This window comes from Metopolophium dirhodum, chromosome 9 (genome assembly GCF_019925205.1).
Source record: "Metopolophium dirhodum isolate CAU chromosome 9, ASM1992520v1, whole genome shotgun sequence".
NCBI classification, from domain to species: Eukaryota; Metazoa; Arthropoda; class Insecta; order Hemiptera; family Aphididae; genus Metopolophium; species Metopolophium dirhodum.
Genome location: NC_083568.1, coordinates 21,693,379 through 21,712,936, shown reverse-complemented (window position 1 = coordinate 21,712,936; position 19,558 = coordinate 21,693,379). Strand labels below are relative to the sequence as shown.

The 19,558-nt window shown below is 28.7% G+C and overlaps 2 protein-coding genes across 5 annotated transcripts; one reads left to right on the top strand and one right to left on the bottom strand.

The window, feature by feature from the left end:
• Positions 1–10,861: 10,861 nt before the first annotated feature.
• Positions 10,862–13,879, bottom strand: LOC132951924 (zinc finger protein 664-like). Its single transcript, XM_061023990.1, has 4 exons — positions 13,563–13,879; positions 13,297–13,425; positions 13,085–13,131; positions 10,862–13,024 (listed from the first exon to the last, which is right to left on the bottom strand). Exons 1-4 carry the CDS (start codon positions 13,674–13,676, stop codon positions 12,085–12,087), a joined length of 1,230 nt encoding a protein of 409 aa, XP_060879973.1. The 5' UTR covers positions 13,677–13,879; the 3' UTR covers positions 10,862–12,084.
• Positions 13,880–13,928: 49 nt separating this feature from the next.
• LOC132951923 (phosphatidylinositol 4-kinase beta) lies at positions 13,929–18,891 on the top strand. Of its 4 annotated transcripts, none has more exons than XM_061023987.1 (10): positions 13,929–14,162; positions 14,258–14,412; positions 14,879–15,058; positions 15,127–15,332; positions 15,426–15,543; positions 16,345–16,583; positions 16,709–16,782; positions 16,853–17,080; positions 17,331–18,252; positions 18,331–18,891. In XM_061023987.1, exons 2-10 carry the CDS (start codon positions 14,291–14,293, stop codon positions 18,516–18,518), a joined length of 2,277 nt encoding a protein of 758 aa, XP_060879970.1. In that variant the 5' UTR covers positions 13,929–14,162; positions 14,258–14,290; the 3' UTR covers positions 18,519–18,891. The 4 variants fall into 4 exon arrangements, with proteins under 4 accessions (XP_060879970.1, XP_060879971.1, XP_060879969.1 ...); XM_061023988.1 differs by having other exon boundaries at positions 16,688–16,782; positions 17,331–18,027; XM_061023986.1 differs by having other exon boundaries at positions 16,688–16,782.
• Positions 18,892–19,558: the final 667 nt, after the last annotated feature.

The window sequence follows — 19,558 nt, the reverse complement described above, 5'->3', positions numbered from 1 at the left end:
TCTGTTAAGATTCTGGGCATTTTAGTTTGTACTTTGTAATGTGTCTCCTACACTTAAATTTTTCAAATTTTTTTTTTGGTTTCTTAAAATGCATTTGCCTGCGGGCGCCAAAACCCTCCTTCAATTTTTTTTTTTGTAATGTTTATCTAGTTGAATATTTTGTATTGACTTGAAAATTGATAACTTGGTGCCCTATGAATAATCATTCTTTAATGAACTAAATATTTTGAATAGTTTTTCTGTTTAAGATTCTGGGCATTTTAGTTTGTACTTTGTAATGTTAATCCTACAGTTAAATTTTTCAAATTTTTTTTTTGGTTTCTTAAAATGCATTTGCCTGCGGGCGCCAACACCCTCCTTCAATTTTTTTTTTTGTAATGTTTATCTAGTTGAATATTTTTTATTGACTTGAAAATTGATAACTTGGTGCCCTATGAATAATCATTCTTTAATGGACTAAATATTTCGAATAGTTTTTTCTGTTAAGATTCTGGGCATTTTAGTTTGTACTTTGTAATGTTAATCCTACAGTTAAATTTTTCAAATTTTTTTTTTGGTTTCTTAAAATGCATTTGCCTGCGGGCGCCAACACCCTCCTTCAATTTTTTTTTTTGTAATGTTTATCTAGTTGAATATTTTTTATTGACTTGAAAATTGATAACTTGGTGCCCTATGAATAATCATTCTTTAATGGACTAAATATTTCGAATAGTTTTTTCTGTTTAAGATTCTGGGCATTTTAGTTTGTACTTTGTAATGGGTCTCCTACACTTAAATTTTTTCAAATTTTTTTTTTGGTTTCTTAAAATGCATTTGCCTGCGGGCGCCAACACCCTCCTTCAATTTTTTTTTTTAGTTATGTTTATCTAGTTGAATATTTTGTATTGACTTGAAAATTGATAACTTGGTGCCCTATGAATAATAATTCTTTAATGGACTAAATATTTCGAAAAGTTTTTCTGTTAAGATTCTGGGCATTTTAGTTTGTACTTTGTAATGTGTCTCCTACACTTAAATTTTTCAAATTTTTTTTTTGGTTTCTTAAAATGCATTTGCCTGCGGGCGCCAAAACCCTCCTTCAATTTTTTTTTTTGTAATGTTTATCTAGTTGAATATTTTGTATTGACTTGAAAATTGATAACTTGGTGCCCTATGAATAATCATTCTTTAATGAACTAAATATTTTGAATAGTTTTTCTGTTTAAGATTCTGGGCATTTTAGTTTGTACTTTGTAATGTTAATCCTACAGTTAAATTTTTCAAATTTTTTTTTTGGTTTCTTAAAATGCATTTGCCTGCGGGCGCCAACACCCTCCTTCAATTTTTTTTTTTGTAATGTTTATCTAGTTGAATATTTTTTATTGACTTGAAAATTGATAACTTGGTGCCCTATGAATAATCATTCTTTAATGGACTAAATATTTCGAATAGTTTTTTCTGTTTAAGATTCTGGGCATTTTAGTTTGTACTTTGTAATGGGTCTCCTACACTTAAATTTTTTCAAATTTTTTTTTTGGTTTCTTAAAATGCATTTGCCTGCGGGAGCCAACACCCTCCTTCAATTTTTTTTTTTAGTTATGTTTATCTAGTTGAATATTTTGTATTGACTTGAAAATTGATAACTTGGTGCCCTATGAATAATAATTCTTTAATGGACTAAATATTTCGAAAAGTTTTTTCTGTTAAGATTCTGGGCATTTTAGTTTGTACTTTGTAATGTGTCTCCTACACTTAAATTTTTCAAATTTTTTTTTTGGTTTCTTAAAATGCATTTGCCTGCGGGCGCCAACACCCTCCTTCAATTTTTTTTTTATAATGTTTATCTAGTTGAATATTTTTTATTGACTTGAAAATTGATAACTTGGTGCTCTATGAATAATCATTCTTTAATGAACTAAATATTTTGAATAGTTTTTCTGTTTAAGATTCTGGGTATTTTAGTTTGTACTTTGTAATGTGTATTTCTACAGTTAAATTTTTTCAAATTTTTTTTTGGTTTCCTAAAATGCATTTGCCTGCGGGCGCCAACACCCTCCTTCAATTTTTTTTTTAGTAACATATATCTAGTTGAATATTTTGTATTGACTTGAAAATTGATAACTTGGTGCCCTATGAATAATCATTCTTTAATGGACTAAATATTTCGAATAGTTTTTTCTGTTTAAGATTCTGGGCATTTTAGTATGTACTTTGTAATGTGTATTCCTACAGTTAAATTTTTTCAAAATTTTTTTTTGGTTTCTTAAAATGCATTTGCTTGCGGGTGCCAACACCCTCCTTCAATTTTTTTTTTTGTAATGTTTATCTAGTTGAATATTTTTTATTGACTTGAAAATTGATAACTTGGTGCCCTATGAATAATCATTCTTTAATGGACTAAATATTTCGAATATTTTTTTCTGTTTAAGATTCTGGGCATTTTAGTTTGTACTTTGTAATGTGTCTCCTACACTTAAATTTATTCAAAATTTTTTTTTGGTTTCCTAAAATGCATTTGCCTGCGGGCGCCAACACCCTCCTTCAATTTTTTTTTTTAGTAATGTTTATCTAGTTGAATATTTTGTATTGACTTGAAAATTGATAACTTGGTGCCCTATGAATAATCATTCTTTAATGAACTAAATATTTTGAATAGTTTTTCTGTTTAAGATTCTGGGTATTTTAGTTTGTACTTTGTAATGTGTATTTCTACAGTTAAATTTTTTCAAATTTTTTTTTGGTTTCCTAAAATGCATTTGCCTGCAGGCGCCAACACCCTCCTTCAATTTTTTTTTTAGTAACATATATCTAGTTGAATATTTTGTATTGACTTGAAAATTGATAACTTGGTGCCCTATGAATAATCATTCTTTAATGGACTAAATATTTCGAATAGTTTTTTCTGTTTAAGATTCTGGGCATTTTAGTATGTACTTTGTAATGTGTATTCCTACAGTTAAATTTTTTCAAAATTTTTTTTTGGTTTCTTAAAATGCATTTGCTTGCGGGTGCCAACACCCTCCTTCAATTTTTTTTTTTGTAATGTTTATCTAGTTGAATATTTTTTATTGACTTGAAAATTGATAACTTGGTGCCCTATGAATAATCATTCTTTAATGGACTAAATATTTCGAATATTTTTTTCTGTTTAAGATTCTGGGCATTTTAGTTTGTACTTTGTAATGTGTCTCCTACACTTAAATTTATTCAAAATTTTTTTTTGGTTTCCTAAAATGCATTTGCCTGCGGGCGCCAACACCCTCCTTCAATTTTTTTTTTTAGTAATGTTTATCTAGTTGAATATTTTGTATTGACTTGAAAATTGATAACTTGGTGCCCTATGAATAATCATTCTTTAATGGACTAAATATTTTGAATAGTTTTTCTGTTTAAGATTCTGGGCATTTTAGTTTGTACTTTGTAATGTGTATTCCTACAGTTAAATTTTTTCAAAATTTTTTTTTGGTTTCCTAAAATGCATTTGCCTGCGGGCGCCAACACCCTCCTTCAATTTTTTTTTTAAGTTATGTTTATCTAGTTGAATATTTTGTATTGACTTGAAAATTGATAACTTGGTGCCCTATGAATAATAATTCTTTAATGGACTAAATATTTCGAAAAGTTTTTTCTGTTAAGATTCTGGGCATTTTAGTTTGTACTTTGTAATGTGTCTCCTACACTTAAATTTTTTCAAATTTTTTTTTTGGTTTCTTAAAATGCTTTTGCCTGCGGGAGCCAACACCTTCCTTCAATTTTTTTTTTTAGTTATGTTTATCTAGTTAAATATTTTGTATTGACTTGAAAATTGATAACTTGGCTATGAATAATCATTCTTTAATGAACTAAATATTTTGAATAGTTTTTTCTGTTAAGATTCTGGGCATTTTAGTTTGTACTTTGTAATGTGTATTTCTACAGTTAAATTTTTTCAAATTTTTTTTTGGTTTCCTAAAATGCATTTGCCTGCGGGCGCCAACACCCTCCTTCAATTTTTTTTTTAGTAACATATATCTAGTTGAATATTTTGTATTGACTTGAAAATTGATAACTTGGTGCCCTATGAATAATCATTCTTTAATGGACTAAATATTTCGAATAGTTTTTTCTGTTTAAGATTCTGGGCATTTTAGTATGTACTTTGTAATGTGTATTCCTACAGTTAAATTTTTTCAAAATTTTTTTTTGGTTTCTTAAAATGCATTTGCCTGCGGGTGCCAACACCCTCCTTCAATTTTTTTTTTTTGTAATGTTTATCTAGTTGAATATTTTGTATTGACTTGAAAATTGATAACTTGGTGCCCTATGAATAATCATTCTTTAATGGACTAAATATTTCGAATAGTTTTTTCTGTTAAGATTCTGGGCATTTTAGTTTGTACTTTGTAATGTGTCTCCTACACATAAATTTTTTCAAATTTTGTTTTTGGTTTCTTTAAATGCATTTGCCTGCGGGCGCCAACACCCTCCTTCAATTTTTTTTTTAAGTTATGTTTATCTAGTTGAATATTTTGTATTGACTTGAAAATTGATAACTTGGTGCCCTATGAATAATCATTCTTTAATGGACTAAATATTTCGAATAGTTTTTTCTGTTTAAGATTCTGGGCATTTTAGTTTGTACTTTGTAATGTGTATTCCTACAGTTAAATTTTTTCAAAATTTTTTTTTGGTTTCCTAAAATGCATTTGCCTGCGGGCGCCAACACCCTCCTTCAATTTTTTTTTTAAGTTATGTTTATCTAGTTGAATATTTTGTATTGACTTGAAAATTGATAACTTGGTGCCCTATGAATAATAATTCTTTAATGGACTAAATATTTCGAAAAGTTTTTTCTGTTAAGATTCTGGGCATTTTAGTTTGTACTTTGTAATGTGTCTCCTACACTTAAATTTTTTCAAATTTTTTTTTTGGTTTCTTAAAATGATTTTGCCTGCGGGAGCCAACACCTTCCTTCAATTTTTTTTTTTAGTTATGTTTATCTAGTTAAATATTTTGTATTGACTTGAAAATTGATAACTTGGTGCCCTATGAATAATCATTCTTTAATGAACTAAATATTTTGAATAGTTTTTTCTGTTAAGATTCTGGGCATTTTAGTTTGTACTTTGTAATGTGTATTTCTACAGTTAAATTTTTTCAAATTTTTTTTTGGTTTCCTAAAATGCATTTGCCTGCGGGCGCCAACACCCTCCTTCAATTTTTTTTTTAGTAACATATATCTAGTTGAATATTTTGTATTGACTTGAAAATTGATAACTTGGTGCCCTATGAATAATCATTCTTTAATGGACTAAATATTTCGAATAGTTTTTTCTGTTTAAGATTCTGGGCATTTTAGTATGTACTTTGTAATGTGTATTCCTACAGTTAAATTTTTTCAAAATTTTTTTTTGGTTTCTTAAAATGCATTTGCCTGCGGGTGCCAACACCCTCCTTCAATTTTTTTTTTTTGTAATGTTTATCTAGTTGAATATTTTGTATTGACTTGAAAATTGATAACTTGGTGCCCTATGAATAATCATTCTTTAATGGACTAAATATTTCGAATAGTTTTTTCTGTTAAGATTCTGGGCATTTTAGTTTGTACTTTGTAATGTGTCTCCTACACATAAATTTTTTCAAATTTTGTTTTTGGTTTCTTTAAATGCATTTGCCTGCGGGCGCCAACACCCTCCTTCAATTTTTTTTTTAAGTTATGTTTATCTAGTTGAATATTTTGTATTGACTTGAAAATTGATAACTTGGTGCCCTATGAATAATCATTCTTTAATGGACTAAATATTTTGAATAGTTTTTCTGTTTAAGATTCTGGGCATTTTAGTTTGTACTTTGTAATGTTAATCCTACAGTTAAATTTTTCAAATTTTTTTTTTGGTTCCTTAAAATGCATTTGCCTGCGGGCGCCAACACCCTCCTTCAATTTTTTTTTTTTGTAATGTTTATCTAGTTGAATATTTTTTATTGACTTGAAAATTGATAACTTGGTGCTCTATGAATAATCATTCTTTAATGAACTAAATATTTTGAATAGTTTTTCTGTTTAAGATTCTGGGCATTTTAGTTTGTCTTTTGTAATGTGTATTCCTACAGTTAAATTATTTCAAAATATTTTTTTGGTTTCTTAAAATGCATTTGCCTGCGGGCGCCAACGCCCTCCTTCAATTTTTTTTTTTAGTTATGTTTATCTAGTTGAATATTTTGTATTGACTTGAAAATTGATAACTTGGTGCCCTATGAATAATCATTCTTTAATGAACTAAATATTTTGAATAGTTTTTTCTGTTAAGATTCTGGGCATTTTAGTTTGTACTTTGTAATGTGTATTCCTACAGTTAAATTTTTTCAAAATTTTTTTTTGGTTTCCTAAAATGCATTTGCCTGCGGGCGCCAACACCCTCCTTCAATTTTTTTTTTAAGTTATGTTTATCTAGTTGAATATTTTGTATTGACTTGAAAATTGATAACTTGGTGCCCTATGAATAATAATTCTTTAATGGACTAAATATTTCGAAAAGTTTTTTCTGTTAAGATCCTGGGCATTTTAGTTTGCACTTTGTAATGTGTATTCCTACAGTTAAATTTTTTCAAATTTTTTTTTTTTTGGTTTCTTAAAATGCATTTGCCTGCGGGCGCCAACACCCTCCTTCAATTTTTTTTTTTTTATTTATGTTTTTCTAGTTGAATATTTTTATTGACTTGAAAATTGATTACTTGGTGCCCTATGAATAATCATTCTTTAATGGACTAAATATTTCGAATAGTTTTTTCTGTTAAGATTCTGGGCATTTTAGTTTGTACTTTGTTATGTTAATCCTACAGTTAATTTTTTTAAAAATTTTTTTTTGGTTTCCTAAAATGCATTTGCCGGCGGGCGCCAACAACCTCTTTCAATTTTTTTTTTAGGATTTAACCTCTAGCCAAATATTTTAAACATTGACAATCTAGTACCTCTTGAATAATCCTCGTTTAATGAAATAAATATTTTAAATAGTTTTTTCTGTTGAAGATTCTGGGCATTTTAGTTTGTACTTTGTAATGTGTATTCCTGCAGTTAATTTTTTTCAAATTTTTATACCAACATAAATTAATTTTTATATTGGTATCGCTATTCGTATAATTTGGAGGAAATGTTGGTACAGTTGGTTGGGTTTTTTAGTTTTTTAATACATGATAAATTCAAAAATGTTTTCAAAATTTAAATTATTCAAAAATTAATTTGGCGGGAAATTTTCGTTTGTCAATCCTAATGTCGATACTTTTTTGAGAATATAAATTTGATTTCAAGGCTTGGCTGCGTTGAATCTTGAAGACTTTAATTCGATACGACCAATATTGAATGATTTACGTTTTCGATATAATACGAATATGAAAAACATATCAAACAATTTAAAAGGCTTGACTGCGTTGTATCTTAAAGAATTTAAGTCGATAAGACTAATATTGATGAAGTTAGGATTTTAAGTATTTTTAAAAAGTCTATAAATCTAAAGTTCAATTTTTGGAACTCAGATCAGCTATGAAAAATTCCTACTTGAGCAATAGTATTCAAATACTTTTTAATCACTTGAATACGCGTATTTTACATACTTTTCAAAACAGGTATCTGTATTTGAATACTCTTGAAAAGTATTTTTTCTAGTAAGTATTATATTAATTGTTAAACTAACATTCTAATAGATTATAGATTTAAATAATAATTTAACAACTGTGTTCCAGAATACAGAATATAATATATTGTGTATTATATATATGGATACATTTACGACTTATGTTACACTTCTAAGTTATAATATATTTACAAGACTTACATTTATTTATTTGATTTTTTGTTTATTATAGTTAACACATAATACCTTTTGGATAAATTAGGTATTTACAGAGTTAATTTGAAATGATGTAAATAAATCATAACCATTGTTATTACTTATTTGTTAACTGTTTTCAAAATTTACATTAACAGTAGTAATATTTAAAATAAAATTGTCAAAATTGTACTTCATCGTTAATGTAGTCGTTAAACGTCTGTGTTAAAATATTTCCTTGTTTATATGAAAAAAACATTATATAGCCATATAGGTAGTATTATTTAAACATTGTTAATTAATCAAAAGTTCATATTATATAATATCCATTTATAACTTAGAATATAAATTTAAAACCATAGTACGTGCAGTGCTACTCTACCTATGTTGTGTTAAAATAAATTAAATTATTTATCTAAGTAATCACTGTAGCTTATGAAAAAAACAGTCTGTTGTGGCATTATTCATGTACAAAATGTATCTAAACCACTCAGAACACCCTGAAAAAAAGTTCTGATGATGTGCCTGATAGTTATTAATATAGTATAGTGCAGTGGTCGGCAACCTTTTGAAGAAGGTAAAAAGAAAAAAATAACTGTTTAAAACTTTAAAATAATAGAGCATAAAAATTACAGTTTTTAATAATATAATAATTATAATATGGAATTTACAACTGCTTTAGGCTTAATTTGATTTTTGTTGTTGGATATTGTTTATTATTTTTTAAATTTCCACATTGAAATTTCTTGTGCTGGCTCGAAGTACCTGGTGGAGATGGTCATTAATTAAACGTGAACGGTATGATTTTTAATTTTTTTCATATGAGAAAAGGCCTGTTCACACACGTAAGTGGATCCAAACATACTGAAGTATTTTGCAGCTATATTTTTAATTTTTGAAAATTATGCTGGAAGTTCAACGAAAAAAAGTAAAGGAGATGCTTTGAATGAGTCTTTTAAGATATCTTGTCTTGACTGCAAATCTATTAGTTCCATTTGAAGCTCAACATCAACATCTTCATAATCAATATTAAATGGATTGGCGAATAATTGAAAAACGCAACGTTTTACTTTACTGAACAGAATAGAAAATTAATATTATAATCCAAATACACTCAACGTATCTACTCTAGGTATCTTATCGGTAACTGTCAAGGTATATCTACCATTATAAAATATGACTGATAGAAACGTTTAATTATATATATTATACAATATGATTTTTTTGATATAATATTCGATTAAATGTCGTTGTCGTAGAATTTAAAGCGGGCCGCCGGTTGCCGACCACTGGTATAGTGTGTACTGAAAGAATTCAGATTTGTTTGTTTAATTAATATAGTATTAAAACAATTTTGTTAATTTAACACAAGAAATCGATAATATTTTTAATATTTTTTAAAAAAATTAATTTAAATTATAAACTTGCTTTATATTTTATTATGATTGCTTCTAACAGTAATTCAAGAAATATAATGTGTTTATTGGTGCAAATGTATGTTTTCTTGCCAATTATAAAAATATTGAGTGCTGAGTAGGTATAATATTACATATAAATAATAATGTTTATTTTAGTAACAGTAAAAAACTGTATGAGGGATACATTTTCAATACAAAATTAAATTAAAAGTGTAAAATTAAATGTTATACCCAAAATACGTATTATGAGATGTAACAACTAATAGTTATTAGGTTAAGTTGCGTTCGGTTGTATACGACTTAAGCAATTATTATATTAATTTATAACTTTTTATTTTTAAGTTAGTATTGCTAACCTGTGGTTATAATTTATAAGCGGTAGTTATGTTTTTAGATATTTTAAATTAAGATTTTTGTATTTGTATTTTAGAAACACTGGTATTTAATTTTTAAATAACCTAGGAATATTTAAAACATAATATTATTATATTATTCATATTATTATAATACAATATTTAAATATAATATATTATGAACCTACTGCCCTTCTATTTCTAGACGTTTACATGGCAATAGTAAAATTCTATTAGGTACGTAAACAACATTTATTAATATGACAAATATTTAAAATTTCAAAAAAGGGGGACCCTCGTGTTAATACCCCTCACTTTGTTTTTTGGATAGCGCTGGGAGTTTTTGTGCACAACGTCGGGACCTGGTGCACATTTCTGCACAAACGATGCACAAACGTTTGGCACAGTCAAAAATCCAAATATTCAATGTGGGGGGCTACCGTTTCAATGCCCCCCCCCCATTTTGTTTTAGGGATAGAGCTTTCAGTTTTTGTGCACAAACGATTGGACTTGGTGCACATTTCTGCACAAACGATGCACAAACGTTTGGCGTGGTCAGAAGTTCAAAATTTCAAAAGTGGGGGGCCATTGAAATGGACCTAAGTTTAACTATATAAGCACTATCTATTAGTTCATGGTAGGACGTCTTAAAGAATTAAAGTAAAATAATAAAATATGTAACATAAATAGTGATGTAAGTCGGTAATATTACTTTGGTAAAGTATTTTAAAGTAAGTAATTTATCGGTAAAGTAATAAATATAAATTACTTTACCACTTTATGAGTATTTTTTTTATTTTTATGAATCATATTCATATAACATATACCATGTTACATTTATTAGGATTTAGGATCTTTGGAGGCAGTGCCACGGGCCCACGGCGCGGCGCTACAATTACAACTGAGTACTGATTAGTGATTACTGATTAGGTACTGATAAAGAAAAATATAAACATATTATTAATATATATATATATATATATATTTAGAAAATGTTTTAAGAATCTTAAAATTATAAACAAAAATATGTAGATTATTTGAATATGTTTAATGTTTATGCATTATAAAATAGGTAGGTATCTAAATAAACTTTTCAATTACCTACCTAGTGAAAAATGTATGTTATAAACTATAATGTAAGTTTTTAGTGGCATTTAAATTTAATAATATTCTATTAAGTACCTACAGTTTCAGTAATTTTGCAACAAACCTTATCTGAAAAATTTGAGTTTTGAGAATAGAACTAATCTTGATCAGGATGAATTAGGTGAAATGCTTAAGAGCAATGTGTTCACAATAATAACAAGTATTATTATAATAATATCATACAATAATTTATTCTCAAAAATATCTAAACATAGTATTGCACAATGAAACAAAGGGTGTCCATAACCTTTAAGTTTGGTAATACAATACCCGTTTTCAAGTAAACACAAGTTTAATTACAGAGTGTCCCATAAAGATTTAATAATTTAAAACGGTGGGATCATTAACATATTGTTTTACCGAAAACTCTTATAAATGACAACCAAGGCTATTTGGAAGGAAATATTTTTATCTCTTAAATGAACAAAAAATTCCAACATCCTATATAATATACACAAAAAGTTTTTAGAGAACATTTAAACAATTACATTTTCAATATTTTAATGTTTGAAAGTGGTAAGTTATTAGTTGTCATCACAACATTTATTTTGTTTTTGATAGCCCTGGGAACACTCTGTAAATATATTTAAAGAGTATACATTTCAAATCAATTTAATTAAATTATCATCATCAATATTACTTTCAATTATATAATGTGAAATAAATAATAATATTATATTTAAGTATTAAATAAATAGTTCCAATTCCCTCAAAATAAATATTATTGATAAATTAATTAAATAATTATTCTTTGAAAATTGTGCAGCCCATACTAATGCAGGCAATTAACCTAATTATTATAATAATGAACAGTGTACTTTTTTAAAAATAATCATAAGTATTAAATATTTTATTGGAGCACAGTGGCCAATAGGGCTAAGGTGGCAGTTCAAATGTGTTTAGCTGCCGGTACCAACCCAGCCACAGGTGGTATCTCTATCTGAGCAGACGACTGCCAAGTGTAAGAAACCACCATCCCTCCTAAATAAGGACTGGCAGAAATTTACATGTACTCAATAAAATATCTGCCAAACAGGCGAACTAACTAGGCCTTTGGACATACTCCCATTTACGTATCAAAAAAAAAAAAATATATTTAATTTGACTAACTATACAAATTCCAAGTGATAAAATATGTAAAGCATAAAAATGAATGAGTCATTATTTCATTTAGTGTTGACTACTAATTTTGACATCTTAAGTATTAAATAAAAAAAAAAATCCATCATAAAGAAGTGAACACTTGGTAGGGGACTCAAAATGTATGGCATTTTCAAAACAAAAAATATGTATTATAAATAATAATCATAATTCATAGATCATAACAAAGATAATTACAGAAACAATAATACATTTTATAAAGATTAAAAAAGTTAATAAGTTAAGTTAATACATGCTTTGGTACATGTTGATAGGAAAAACAAAAGCACATGTCTTTTCATGTGCAGTTAACATTGCTCTGCATACAAAACCACTACCACAAGCACACACATACGGTCTTGCACCAGTATGTTTTCTATAGTGAATTACGTAAGAAGACCGCTGCGAGAATGTCTTACCACACTGATCACATTGGTATGGCTTTTCACCAGTGTGAGTCCTGAGATGTAATACTAACGTACATTGTTTTGCAAAACCTTTACCACAGAAACTACATACGTTTGGTTTCTCTCCAGTGTGTAATCGTTTGTGTAACTTCAAATGTTCTCTGCTGGACAATTCTTTGCCGCATATGTCACATAGACAAGACATGGCTCTTTTATGTGTTCGACGGTGTAAAGCTAGTGAGCTACGATCATCAAATTTACGCCCACATTGAGTGCACACATATGATACTGTGTCACCGTGTATAAGACGCATGTGTGTCGCTAAGTATCGAGATAATGAGAATGATTTTTTACATGACTCACATTTAAATGGCTTATCACCAGTATGCTTATTTTTATGTTCATTTAGTGAACTTTCTGTAATAAAATTCTTGTTGCATTCTGAACATGTATACTTGGACTGTTTTAGATGACGTTTTTGATGACGGTACATAGAAGATCGATGCTGTGTTGTATAACCACACGACTCGCATGAAATAGTAGGAGGTTCATTATTATGGTTTAAAACATGAGTGTTAAATGCCAAAAGATTTTGAAATGTACGATCACAGATTTCACATACATGCAGGGGTTTATCTTGTTTTTCTGTCAAACTATCTGAGGGTTCATCTACAGACTTGCTCTGATCTTCATTTTTAACTACAATCTCAGCATGAGCAGTTTTCTTGGGAGATTTAACAGACAAACGTTTACAAGGTCCAGACTTTCTTTTGCTCGGTCTAAAATTAATTGCAATAGGTATATTAATAACAAAAATTAAAAGCGTTAATTTATTTTACCTTCTAACTGTTGGCTTCTCTACTTCACAATCACTTGGTGGCTGATTCTAAAATATTTAACATAATATTGTATTATTTAATTTTAATACAAAATTATTAGACATAATATAAATGACTCGTTTCATTTGTTGAAAGCTCAATATATTGAAATGATAAAATGAACAACAGGAGTCATGGACCAATTTATTTGTATTATTAAAGGTTGTTATTACCATTTGATCCAAGATGCCGCGAAAATGATTCTCGGTGTCCTGGATGCACATAAAGAAATTATAAGTCTCCAAAAGTTTTCTATGACAACTGTTGCATATCATTTTTGGAAACGGGTCTTCTTCTGAAAACTGATTTAAAAATGGACGTCAATAGGTATTGATAATAATAAAAATGAACATAGAATATAGTAATATAATAATAACTATGGTTAGTTATACTTAATAAAAATATCATAAGATATCTCCCGTTACAAATTATCGCTTACTTTATTCGGTAAACACATATTTATTTTCTCAGCCAGACCGTCAGGATCTTCGACTATGGGCGTTTTTGCGTCGTCTTCCGTCAGACAGTACCGACAAAACCCAGACAGGTCCATTGCAACTATCACTACGAAGTGTAAACAACAATAATTACATACGTACAGACGCGGACTTCCATGCGAATTCGGTCAATTAATTTCAAAAGTGAAGGAAAATTGATGAGTACTTTGCCTGTATATTATTATGTATGTATGAATGTGTAATATTCCATTATTTCATCAATATTATTTCGTACTATCATAACCACAGACCATTCGCAACAGATAACATCAGCTTACGGTTAACCATTCTAACCTCAAACATTTGTTTTGTCCAAAAACGCCCTTTTTTCTGTCTACTTGGCATTTTTGAAATTTTTTTAACTTCAGCAATATTGACGTTTTCCATAACTCATAAGATCGACAGCAATTATTGCATACAATTAACATTAGATCTTAATGATATGCCGAACACCTTTTGTCAAACTGTTCACCGTTGCATCTTGTAACCCACTACGAATTTTTGGCCTCGGCCTTGTAATGGACTCCGACACCAATCTGAAAGTAATTGTTGCTATAACGTTCTCTGTGTACTGGTGTACCTACGCGATTCAATAATTTTCATAAATTATTATTTAATCGCGTTTGATTTGTTCTAGAATTGACTCAAACAAAATATATAAATAAACGTAATGCACGAAAACGCATCAACAAAAGTGGCTGTTACTACTTCTGTAACACCTGTACATGGTCGTCCGGAATTTAGCAAACACAGAAATAGCAACCACCAAAGGAACCTTAGCCTTGACTTTCGGTATGATGTTACTAGCTTAATTACCTTAAACAGTGCTTTCTGTTACCCTCTAGTTCGTCATATTTGTCTTGTGTCATCTGACTTTAGTAATAAAATAAATACCCATTTTGTTATATGTAAAATTTTCCATTCAAAATATAAATTATGGCCAAAATTAAATTGAATATTTTACAGTTGAGTTTTTATTTACGACTTATTGCACAAATAGTTGTATTTAAGGTTTGATCCAATCAATTCTAAAGTGTTAATATTTTTATTTAATTAAATGTTAGTCTAAAACTTTATCTTATTATAAATTACAACTTTCAAACTATACGATTAGTTGACTTATATAATATTCTGAATCAATTGCATAACTAGGTACTTCAAAATTATTGCAAAATAAATAATCTAAATGAATGATCTAATTTAAGTTTTTCCAACCTATACCTATGTGTTATTTTAACTAATTTTATTATAAATAAAGGTCAATGGGTATTGTATTACCAACAATAAATCATCCATCACACCACCGAAACCGTAGTTTGGATTCTGTACTTACTAAAATACCAGAGGTAGATGTGATACCGAGTCCTGAGTGTCCTGAACCAATATGTGCGCCAATATCTGACCCAAACATCCATTCGGATGATTCGGGTATTGGAAGGTAATTACTATTTTTATGCAAAAATTAAAACAAATAATAATTTGTCATATAGTTATAAATTATTATAGCTCAGAGATGGCGAGCAGCTGCAGCCGAGAGAGTCTTAGCTGTTCAGAACCCAGCCCTTCTAAACAGGGAGGTTACGATTCTCAGACATTCGACAAAGTTTCTAAAAGTTTTCTGCTCAGGCTGATAGAGTCCAAGCTTTTTGATATGCCAATGGCCATTATGTACCTTTTTAATTCAAAAGAGCCTGGTGTCCAACGGTATATAGGTAATATTCTTATTACTTATCTTATTTGAATGAAATTGTAAATTATTCAAATATAACCTATATATAATGTCCGTGGTTTAATTTATTTTTCAGGTGATAAATTGTTTAGTTTTGATGACAGTTCAGTTGATTTTTTCTTGCCACAACTAATTAGTATGTACATACAAATGGATGACATAGCAGAAGCTATAGATCCGTATTTGGTACATAGGTATGTTCAAATTTATCAATTATAATAGTGATAGGTACCCAGGGCCATTTTAAGGGAGTATTTCGGGAGGGCATAGACCCCTATGTTAAGAGATGATTATAATAAAGTAAAATTATGTTTTCTATTATATTATAGGAAAATTATAAATTAATAATAAATATATAAATACATTTTGTAATATTGGTTCCCAATCAACAACTGATGAATATTGTTAGGACAAAGTTACATTTTTTTTTTTTTTTTTAATTATCTTTTTTGTCTAAATACTAAATTGGATACCACAAACCCCTATAATTACCTTGTGAATTGTTGCTTGTACCACATAGGAGTCTGCTATAGAAATATAAACTTAATTGTTTTATAATACAATAGGTAGGTGTCTAAATATTTAACTCTAAAAAAGAGCATTGTCACATTGATTTATTTTAAAATAAAAGCCCAATTTTTGTAAAAAAAAAAAAAAATATCTCAAAAAGTACCTACTTAGCGGATTTTAATACAGTTTTATATCTTTTTTTTCAACCCATGTCCTTTATAGTTATCTAAATAATTTATAGATTAATGGGTAGTTTATTTAAAAAGTTGTCATTGGTTACATAATATATTACTATTATAATTAGTAGAAATGTGGCATATACATTTTTTTACAAATATTTGGCCAGGGCAACAGCTAGTAGTATGATATAATATAAAATTCAGTCTTCCACAAAATGTTGTCACGGGCGAAAAAATCTTAAATATGGCCTTGTGGGTACCACAAATGTACATTAATGTATGTTAATTAATTAACATCAATTTTAGGTGTCGTAAATCTTGTGATTTTTCTATTAAATGTGCATGGTTATTAAATGCCTTTCATGATTTAAATGCTGAATCAAAATCTCGTGGTGGTCAATTAATCAGTACAATTCTCAACGAGCATTACAAACAAGGACCAAGTGAGCCAACCTCTTTAGACTCATTCAACCTATTAACAAAAAAGACTCATTGTCGGTCTAGATCTGATAGCTCGATGGTCAATTTAAATGGAATTCAAATAGGTAAGATTGAATTGTACAGTTTACTCAATTTACAATCTAGAACTTCTATTTAATTGTTTTAATCTTTAGTTTACTCATAATAATTTTTATCTTTGAATATTTAGTACGAGAACGAAATTTTTTAGGGGATTTAAGTTCTGGTATGGCATTTGATAATAGATGCAGTTGCACTGAACAAATAGCTGAGTGTCGATGCGGTGTAAGTTAAACAAAAAAACTGTGTTGAAAATTAAATTGTATATATTTATACTTTACAAATATTTCTACAGGCTCCAAGAATGTGTTCTGAAGTAGAATTTATTAAATGCTTAACAACACTTGGACGTGATTTGGCTAAACAACCAACTAGAGAAGCAAGAACTACTTATCTCTATAGCCAATTAAGTTTAATTAATAAGAATTTACCTGCTAAAGTTTGGATACCATTGTACAACTGTAATCATCATATTTTATCAATTCCTCCGCGTGTAGCAGCTGTTTTGAATTCTAAAGACAAGGTAAATTATTACTGTTTACTGTTTAGGTGTGTGATGATAAGGAATTCAAACAATTAAATTTAATTACAATTATTAAACATATTATTTCTATGTTAGATATTTGTATTATATTTCACTGGTAACTGAATATTTCCCAAAAATGTTTATTGTCATACAAATAAAATAAATTATAATTGTATAATTCTGTTAGTTTTAATTTTTCATAATTTAACATATTAAATAAATAATACAATTATTCATTTATGTTTAGGCTCCATTTATTATTTATGTGGAAGTCGCAGAAGTAGAAGATGCTGAACGGTCTCCCTTGACTACCCGGGTATCAAATCTCCGTCAAACACGTAGTGAAGAAAATCTCACTCGATGCGAGTCCCAAGACCTTAAACCAGAAATAAACAGTCAAAACATGTTTATTGTAGCCGGTGACATAAGACGTCGCCTCACCGTTTCCACTGATATTAAAAGTTCTTCGCCCACAGATCCCGAAGACCCTTCTGCTGCTGCACTCAAAGAACTTTGGTCAGAAAAAGAAAAACGTGTCAGGGAAAAGTCTCCATATGGTGGTCTAGCCAACTGGAAACTGTTGCCCGTTATTGTGAAAACAGGTGATGATTTGAGACAAGAACTTCTTGCCTCTCAATTATTACTAACATTACATAGTATATGGATGTCAGAATTAGTACCACTAAAAGTTTTTCCGTATAAAATATTATGTTTGTCAAATGATGCCGGTTTAATAGAACCAGTATTAAACACTATCTCTTTGCACCAGATCAAAAAACAAAATAAAAATTCATTGTCGATGTATTTTGAAGAGGAATTCAAAGAAAATACTTTGGTAGAAGCAAGACAAAACTTTATAGAAAGCTGTGCTGCATATTCGCTTGTTTGTTATTTAATTCAAGTAAAAGACAGACACAATGGAAATATACTTCTTGATAATCAGGGTAATCTTATACATATTGATTTTGGATTCATACTATCGGCGTCCCCTAAAAATTTGGGATTTGAAAGTTCTCCCTTTAAATTAACTTCGGAAATGGTTGATGTAATGGGTGGACTTGACTCAGATGGTTTCAAATACTTCAAACTACTAATACTCCGTGGTTTAATTGCTTCACGTAAACACATGGACAGAGTGTTGTCTGTCGTCCAAATCATGCAGTCTGCTAGTATGAAATATTTTTATCAGCTAAAGACTGTGATCATATGTCAAACAATATTTATTAGTTAAATATTTTGTTTTACAGATTCGCAGTTACCTTGTTTTAGAGCTGGAGCAACAGCTGTAATTGGATCTTTGAAATGCCGTTTCCATTTAAATCTTACAGAATCTCAACTGATATCGCTTGTCGATAACATGGTTGAGTCATCGTTGCATTCAATCACGACCAAATTGTACGACGGTTTCCAATACTACACTAATGGCATACTGTGATTGTTACACTATGCGTTACTTGGAATACACAAAACAATATGTACAAAGTCTCCTACATAGTATTTACATAATTGGCAAATGCTACTTCCAAGTGCGATTTTTTATTGGATGAAAATGATAAATGTTTTGCTCACTAAACCTGGTCAATGAAATACTGTCAATGTTACCTAATACTAATGTTAAAAAAATCCTTTATTCTTTATCCTAAGAAAAATTATCAAATATATTGTAAGTAAACAAATTCCTTTGTACATACAATACAACCAAAAACACACATACACTGTATTTGTACTATATCATTATTTTACAACAAATTGTAATTAATTTGTAAATTATTTTTTTTAAACAATTAAACAAAAATCTATTAATTAAATATCTATTATTTTTTACTATACACCTATTATATTATTATTATTATAGTACCTACCATCAATGGAGTATCTACCATTGATTTCTATGCAGAAAAGGTCAAGTTACTTAATTATTTATACATATTTTTTAATAAAATAATAACACTGCTATTTGGCACGTACTTATTTTTGAAGGTGCATATGAAAAATGTATTACTTTATAACTTATAACCAGGGCTTGAAGTTATAGCACTAAAAAAAGTTACTTTTAAGTACTTTGTAATGAACTCCAAAATATGCAATGTAAATACCTCTAAAAATTACAGAATATGCGAAGTACAATTATTATCTTTGGCTGTTGTATACATTTCCTATAGTTCTAATTCTAACTGTTATCTATTTTATTCTATTACTCCGTGAATACAAAAACAATTTAACAAAATATGTGTGATTCCATTCTTATATTTCAATAGCATTTTGCGAAAATATGAATATATTTTTAAATATTGATATTTAAAAACGCTCATACCTCACATAAAAATTTAAATATCGTAAAAATACAACGAGAGACCACAAATTACCTTTAAATTTGTTAATAGATCAATTCACCCTACTATTAAAGTTAACCACACAAAATTGAAACAACTTAAGTTTAGTAACTAAATATACATTTTTGCATGTTATGTGTGT

What these genes read in the sequence shown, in the direction of transcription:
- LOC132951924 (XM_061023990.1), bottom strand. Translation starts at nt 13,676, where the DNA reads ATGGACCTGTCTGGGTTTTGTCGGTACTGTCTGACGGAAGACGACGCA. An exon ending in ATATGTGTTTACCGAATAAA is followed by an intron (nt 13,426 to 13,562) that starts GTAAGCGATAAT and finishes TTTTTAAATCAG; the next exon opens with TTTTCAGAAGAAGACCCGTT. An exon ending in GCGGCATCTTGGATCAAATG is followed by an intron (nt 13,132 to 13,296) that starts GTAATAACAACC and finishes TAAATATTTTAG; the next exon opens with AATCAGCCACCAAGTGATTG.
- LOC132951923 (XM_061023986.1), top strand. Translation starts at nt 14,291, where the DNA reads ATGCACGAAAACGCATCAACAAAAGTGGCTGTTACTACTTCTGTAACA. An exon ending in TGGTGTCCAACGGTATATAG is followed by an intron (nt 15,333 to 15,425) that starts GTAATATTCTTA and finishes TTTATTTTTCAG; the next exon opens with GTGATAAATTGTTTAGTTTT. An exon ending in TTTAAATGGAATTCAAATAG is followed by an intron (nt 16,584 to 16,687) that starts GTAAGATTGAAT and finishes TTGAATATTTAG; the next exon opens with TACGAGAACGAAATTTTTTA.